Source organism: Alosa alosa, chromosome 8 (assembly GCF_017589495.1).
Source record: "Alosa alosa isolate M-15738 ecotype Scorff River chromosome 8, AALO_Geno_1.1, whole genome shotgun sequence".
Lineage (NCBI taxonomy): Eukaryota > Metazoa > Chordata > Actinopteri > Clupeiformes > Clupeidae > Alosa > Alosa alosa.
In genome coordinates, this window is record NC_063196.1 from 19,184,504 (window position 1) to 19,192,003 (window position 7,500).

The window sequence follows — 7,500 nt, forward strand, 5'->3', positions numbered from 1 at the left end:
ATTTTGACTTTAGCAGTTCAATTCCCGGCTTTCGCTGTTGTGCCCTTGAGCAAGGCACTTAACCCCGAGTTGCTCTGGGGAGAATGGCCCTTGTAATGACAAATGTAAGTCGCTTTGAATAAAATGCGTCTGCTAAATGAATACATGGAAATGTAATGACATGCTCTGCGTGCAGAAGTGGTAGTCTCCTCATCATGGACCGGCCAGTTAGTGAAAACGCTACCCGATAATGTCAGATTACATATTGTTAAAAAGAGATGACTTACATTGTGTATGTGTGTGTGTGTGTGTGTTGGTACACACGGGTCGGTGTTATGGGGAGTGTTCTGTCCATGTAATCAGTGACCACAAGATGGAAAGTGCTTGTTTTTAGGGTTTGGAAGGAATGTGCATCTGTGGTCATACAATTGTGTCTGCGCATGACTGACATCACCGCTCAGGACGCATGGGGTTAACTCAGGCCATAGCTGATCGAGGCAATGCCTTCTTTCTTTACGATGGCCATATGTCTCCCCCTAGTGGGCAGAAGGTAGCACTGCAACACTAGAAATTCTGTGCACGTGTGTGTGTCTGTGTGCATGTGTCTGCACTAAATTTGGAAGATTCTGACTCTGTGGCTGGGGCCAAAGCCTGAGGACGGTCCAGAAACTCATTAATTTTTCAGGTAGCCATTTGGATATTCATTTCTCTCACCCCTCACCAACTGACACATGCTCTCTCTCTCACTCACTCACACACACACACACACACACACACACACATGTTTTAAAGCAACACCAAATAGTTTTTTGTACCTTAAAATAATGTTTCCAAAATCGTTTCAGTGGTTCATCAACTCGTAACAGGGTGAACGGCAATTCTGCATTCGCTTCGCGGCCCTCTATCGGCTATAACCGCACTATGTAAGCAGAGGCGGACAGAGTACACAGCTTCATTACTTGAGTAAAAGTACAGATACCCTTTGCTAAATTTTACTCAAGTACAAGTAAAAGTACAACAGTCAGATGTCTACTTAAGTAAAAGTACTGAAGTACTTGTTTTTAAAAGTACTTGAGTATCAAGAGTACAAGAGTAGCCTACATTTTCTAAATATTGCATTACTACTGCCACAGTGCTTACATTTATGTACAGAAACATACATGGAGTTATGAAAAATGTTAATGTTAATACCTTGGAGAATGTAAAATGAATTGGAAGTAAAATCAAGTCATTTTCATCTTTTTACCATGTTGCCAGGGATGGGCAGTATTTCTAATACATGTATTTAAAATACGTATTTCAAATACAAAATACTATTTTGTAATTGAAACACTTGAAGAGAAAACTATCATTAACTTGTTCAGAAAATTGAAATAGTCTGGTGAGATGGGGCCACAGGTTGGCACATTCCCGGGATGGACCTGCTGCGTCTTCATCCATTGTTTCGTCCATGGTTTCATCTCTTATCTAAATCTAACCATGGAGTTGACTTTGGCGGAAAGCTGAAGGTGATTGCTGATAGGCTGTCCCAATCAGTGGCGCCTGCACAATCCAATCACGTTTGAGAGGGAAACAACAAATTGAGGGTTTCCAAGATTTTTTTTTTTTAGAAGTAGTAACGGGTACTCACGGTTATGGATAGAAATGTAGTGGAGTAAAGAGTACAATATTTGCCTCTCAAATGTACTTGAGTAAAGTCATGAGTACTCCCCAAAAATTATACTTGAGTAAAGTACAGATCCCTCAAAATTGTACTCAAGTACTGTACTCAAGTAAATGTACTCCGTTACTGTCCGGCTCTGTATGTAAGTTTGCCAGATCGGGTAGCGGATCTGTAGTTCGATGGAATGAGACATAAGAAACTACAAATTTGACTTGCATCTGATGTCGCAATACATCGTACTTTTATAAGTCATGCAAAATATTCTACCTTGTCTGTGGACATTGTTATTTGCAAAGCCGGTGCTGGATAAACAAATAGTGTGCGTGCGACAGAGGGAAAGTTCTTTGGTGTTGCTTTAAAGTCCATTTTGATACCCCCCCCCCCTCTCTCTCTCTCTCCCACTCTCTCTCCCTTACTCACTTGTTCCCTTTTCTCTCCCTGCATCCCTCTTCAAAACTGCTTGATCCACAATCTTAATCCTTGGAGGACAAATAGAGAGTGAATGTAGGTCATTTTCAAATGAGCGTTTCAGGGTTGAATTTATTTATAATTTCTTTGTAGTTTCTTTATTTATGCCACAAAGTATTCAAACATGTGCATTATAGTGTCATAATCAACAGTGTCTTACAAACAGGTGTCATAAATACATATTCACATATTTTCCTGTCCGGAAAGTCTTAAATTATATAAGACTTATATATATATATATAGCTGTGTCTTTAAAAAAAAAAAAAAAACAATAAAGTGCTGATATACTTAGACAAAACTAGATACTAGCCATTATGTGACTTTTCTATTCACCAAAAAACAAAAGCTCACACTCTGTGCGATAATAGACTTTAGAAGGGGAAGGTTCCCTGATCCAGGAGTTGGGAGGGTCTGTGTGTGTTCAGATCTTGATTGGAAATCCTCATTCAGTTTTAAGTTTACACACTATGGCTGCCTTCATGTGCTAGTCGAAAGATCCTACTGCCAATTTGTGAAGTCGGAATTTCGGGTAGGTTCAACTGCTTTTAGGTTCAACTGATTTTCGGAGCGCAAAGAGAAATGGCAGATGCAAGGTTCGTTCTCACCTGCTTCTTGGGGGAATCATATTTTGATTCCGAAATGCAATATTATTATTCAATAAAACCCATCCGTTAAGTGAGGTACAGTTATGAGGTGCAGTGAAAACCCCCATTTTATTCTTGCATATAAAAAAAAAAAAATCACTCAGTGACGGAAGTCCATAATGGACTATGAAGTGACCGCATATCCTCAGTGGTCAGCCTAACTTGGGAATTATGAAATCAATTTTTTTCTCCAAATATCCCACCTAAAGTGAAAAAGACTTGAGGGGATGTCCATCTTGTGCAGCCTCCAAGATGGCAACTCGTGTTTTTATAATCCCAGCAGGGCGTGAGGGCAGCGTGAGGACGAACACACTGACCCCAAGCAACCCTCCAGACACAGATTTGGCATTCGGGATCCTGGGATGGATTTTGGGTCTTAGGCAAGAGCTACAGTACACACAAGGCGCTTAACTGAAGTGTTCCGTTCGCGACACGTAAAATCCATTTTAAAAGACTGGTCTATTTTTTTCAAACGTACGCGCCGCTTTGATTATAGTGGCAGCTAATTGTTGCAGCAGACGCTATGCGAACGGAACACTTCAGTTACGCGCCTGGTGTAGTAGCTCATACCTTAGGCAAGCCTCTCGGACAGCAAAACCACAGCATGAGTTTCACTGTGTCTCGCATCACACTCAGTTTAGTTTCATTTCGTTTTTTTTCTCTCTTACGTAGACACTATACAAATCCAAATCTCCCAATACACTCAAAGCACCCACTCACACTCATAGGATGCGTGCCTAAGAAGCTATTTGTCAAACTAGCACATTCCATCAATTGCTATAGTTAAGAGAGGTTTCCATCATTCACAGCCCTCCCAGTGTAATCTTTGGTGTAGCATGCTTCTCATTCTCCCTCCTTTCCAATACAATGATCTCCTCAGCCTAAAACCTTGCCACCACTACAGACTGATACAGGGGAGGATTCTGGCCTTTTGCTTTTGTTTTCCTTAGTCTACCAGTAGAGGGCAGTACGTCTGTAGGATAAGATTGACTCTTCCACTTAGAAGTGAGGTGTGACTAGATTTTAATGATTTGTATTCTAAGATGTATTTGGAAATTAATTTAACCAATGCATAACATGGAAATGTCAATATACTATTAATTGTATGGCTGTCATGGCAAGATTTGTGTTCTTGATCTGGTCTGGAGAATGTTTTTTTTTTTTTTTTTTTTTAAATACCCAATTTATTCAGTGTTAGGATGGAATGACCCAATATCACAAATTGTTAGTGGTCGAGTGATTGAGGGGAAAGTAGGAGAATAAAGAAAGAGAAATGATCTTGATTAGGTTGCACCCTCTACATAACCAATCTACCTCCTCACCGCCCATCTCACTATCTGCCCCACACACTACATCATGATCTGATTGGCTGGGGCACGTCACATGAGTCTGACCAAGATTAGCATGAGAAGTAGCACCACCACGATGAGCAGGAAGTTGAGCATGAGGTTCAGCCCACGGTTGTTCACCAGATCCATGGCTCCGAGGAAGGTTGCAGGGGATGGTTGCAAGATGGCTGGCTGACGAGATCTCGGGCGAGACGAGGTTAGACGAGGTTTCTTGTAGCAGTAGCAGGAGGAGTGTTGTGGAAGAGTGGTGGTGGTCAGATAGCTTGAAGCAGGCCTCCACAGTCAAGACTACTGGCAGGAAGAGTTGGTGATTGGTCGATTCACGGAAGGGCGGTCAATACCATCCTCTCTGTTGCAGTTCATAGGCTGCTGCTACATGTGACAGACAAGACAGGGAACCAATGAAGGCACAGTCACACTGCCCTTACATGAACTCTCTACTTTCCCTGTATTCTCTTAAAATCAAAGAATTATGTTTCTTGGGTCATGTGAGGTGAAATTAAGACCCTCGTCAACTGAGGACTGTTTGGTCAAAGAGTGTATCAGTTGACACAGGTTTCAGTTGACACAGGTTTATGTGAAGGCTGTCGGTGAACATTGGTGCACTCGGAAGCATGTTTGTCTGCTGTGGCTGGTTTATTCATGAAACAGTTAGTATCGAGAGGAAGTGAACTTGTGAACACACACAAAAACAATCCAAAGTGTCTGTAGGTAAAACCACACAATCGCACACACACACACAACATAATACAACAACTAGGTGGTCAAAGTAGTTTAGGTTTATTGCACAGCTTTTGAGTGTGTGTCTGTGAATGCAGTATGGTAGAGTGACATTAGAGTCCCATTCACAGAGTGCCTCAGTGGTGACATGCAGCAAGTAAGCAGTGGTGAAGTGACTGTAATCAAAACACACACACGTGTATTCAGCTGCCCATTTCGGCGATTGTGTGTGTGTGTGTGTGCATGTGTGTGCGTGTTGTGATTAGATGCTACATTGGAGCCAGAGGTCCTCAACTACCACTGCTGTCCAAGTGTAGTGCTGAACACAGAACACACTGAACCCAGTTCTCTCCTGTCTGTCAACTGTGTACAAGCTTTAGCTGTAGCAGTGAACACGTGTCTTCAGTTCATTTTAGCACATAGAACATTCCTATCAACATTAACATAGAGGCAATTTTTGTTGACAAAAAAAAATAGCTGCAAGAACTAGAACAAAAGCTGTGTATATTAGCTACATAAGTAACTACAAGTGCTAAAATACAGCTTAGGTGCTACCAACTACAAGAAGCAGCCATGTTGCATCATCATCTAACTCCAGCACCCTTCTCAATCATCCAATTCAATTGGCCAACCCCTTTCACAGTTCTGGTAATCCCAGTCCCCCATTGGCCAATCCCAGTCCCCCATTGGCCAGTTGGGAGCCCCCTGTCCCGCCCCCACCCCCCTCTCACATCAATAGGACGATAATGTAGATGAGGAGAAGGCAGATGAGGATGAGACAGAAGTTGACGAAGAGCTCCTGCATGTTGCGCTTGGCGTGCGGGGGGATCTCCATGGTGGACGCCCGGCGGATGGCGTTGCGCGTCATGTGACTCACTTTCTCCATGCCTGATTGGTGGTGATGGACAGCTGGCCAGTGAAAGGGGTGGGGGGGGAGGGGTTGTGGTGAGATTGGGGCAGGCAAAGTTGTCTCTGTGATGGGGGGGGTGCAGGGATGGGGGGGCTGTTGTGACTTGATATTAGTAGAGCGGGAGAGAGACAGAGAGATGGAGAGATGTGAAGAGAATAGAAGAAAAGAGGGCGTAGAAGTGGGAGGAGCGCCAACTAGTGTTTTGGTGGAGAGGAAGTGACTGGAGGCGTGATGGCGTGAGGTCAACGGACAGGATGGGACTAGTGGTGGACAGGAGGTGACCAGTCGCTCCGTGGGTAGAGCTGGTGGAAGGAGCAGCAGAGAAGGTGTATAAGTGGAGAAGAATCACACAAACAAAAACAAACAAACAAGAATAACACATAAAATGTCCTCAAGCCTACAGTTTCCCTCGTCATTGCTGTTCTTTATAAACCAGGGGTCTCAAACTCAAATGAGCTGGGTGCCAGTGTTATCTGATTGGAGGGCCACGTCAGTGTTAAAGAATAATACAAAAAAAGAATGGCTATTTACTAAAATGCAATATTTTTTTTCAAATACTGTATTTTTAAACACAAAACCTACAAACAGAAAGTGCTGAAAGTCTTTTTTATCTATTTTTAGACACCTGTGCTAGCAATCTTAGCTTATAAATAAAATAATGATTAAATAAATGTTAATACAAATTATAAAAACAAACAAAAAAGCATAAAAACAGGTAGGCCTATGTGTGTGTGTTTCACACCAAATGAAAATAAACTATTTTAAACCTGGCAAACTAGGTGTCAGGGTTAAGAAAGCAACACCATTGGATTTTTATATCAAAATTTCAAAAGGACATGGCTTGAAAGTGGTCAAGAGATAAAGTCCTACTGTAAATGTAAAAGTCCTACTGTAAATGTAAAAATCTTTGAGTATAAACAAAAGTTTATGAAGGGGGTAAATTTACCCATCTAATTTGCCACTGGTTGGCAAGCACCTCAAATTATGCACCTTTCAGTAAATACTGGATGAACATATTTGAGCAGGTTTACTTCCTTTTTTGTCATATTACCCACATAACAAATTAACAGGAAAACATATAAGATGTATACCAACAATAGTAAACTAATACTAGCCCATAACCACAAGGCCTACAATAAAGTATCCTGGTCAAATCAGTTCCTATCGCGGGTGACTTTGTAGTTCTTCAGAGCCCTATTTCTACTACCCCTGCTGTCTGTACCACATCCATTACCACGATCATCACGATTACCACTGCAACCTCCAAGCTATGTTGGGCAGAGGGTCGAAATAAGCATGGTATGCTTGGTGGACACCGTCGTAGGCTATACACGCAAAGACTCACCTCCATTCACAGACGCACCGTGACTATAACTGTCGGATTTGGCCCGCGGGCCGGGAGACCCCTGTTATAAACCCTCTCATCATTCACCACCCACACAGTGCACACAGAGCCATGCATTCTCATCAGTGCAGGCTTGGACCCTGTGATTCAGTCTCATCAGTGCAGGCTTGGACCCTGTGATTCAGTCTCATCAGTGCAGGCTTGGACCCTGTGATTCTAGATGCGTTTCACTGTCAATAGGTTAACTGGAGAAGTTGTTGGTGGTCCTGCCCCATTGCCAACGTGTTTCTGTGAAGCCCGTCACCTCAAGTGCAGACAGTCAAAGTGACATATGCAACTGATGAAAGGAATTTGGCCTATGAGAGGTGGGAGGACCACATAAGCCAGGGGAGGTAAACATTTAATTCAGATACCTTTCTCTT

General features: G+C 42.6%; 2 protein-coding genes across 3 annotated transcripts in view; one reads left to right on the forward strand and one right to left on the reverse strand.

Annotated features, from left to right (window-relative positions):
* The window catches only part of cep85l (centrosomal protein 85, like), a 67,427-nt gene that overhangs the window by 30,054 nt on the left and 29,873 nt on the right, over positions 1–7,500 (forward strand). The window lies entirely within an intron of this gene.
* Positions 2,165–7,500, reverse strand: part of pln (phospholamban) — a 9,835-nt gene continuing 4,499 nt past the window's right edge. The window contains exons 2-3 of one of the 2 annotated variants that reach the window (XM_048249887.1): positions 5,555–6,035; positions 2,165–4,472 (exon numbers count right to left, since the gene is read on the reverse strand). In XM_048249887.1, coding sequence (XP_048105844.1) covers positions 4,463–4,472; positions 5,555–5,709 — 165 coding nt within the window. In that variant the 5' untranslated portion in view covers positions 5,710–6,035 and the 3' untranslated portion in view covers positions 2,165–4,462. Of the gene's footprint in view, positions 4,476–5,554; positions 6,036–7,500 lie in introns of both variants that reach the window. The other variant, XM_048249886.1, reaches the window with a different exon arrangement.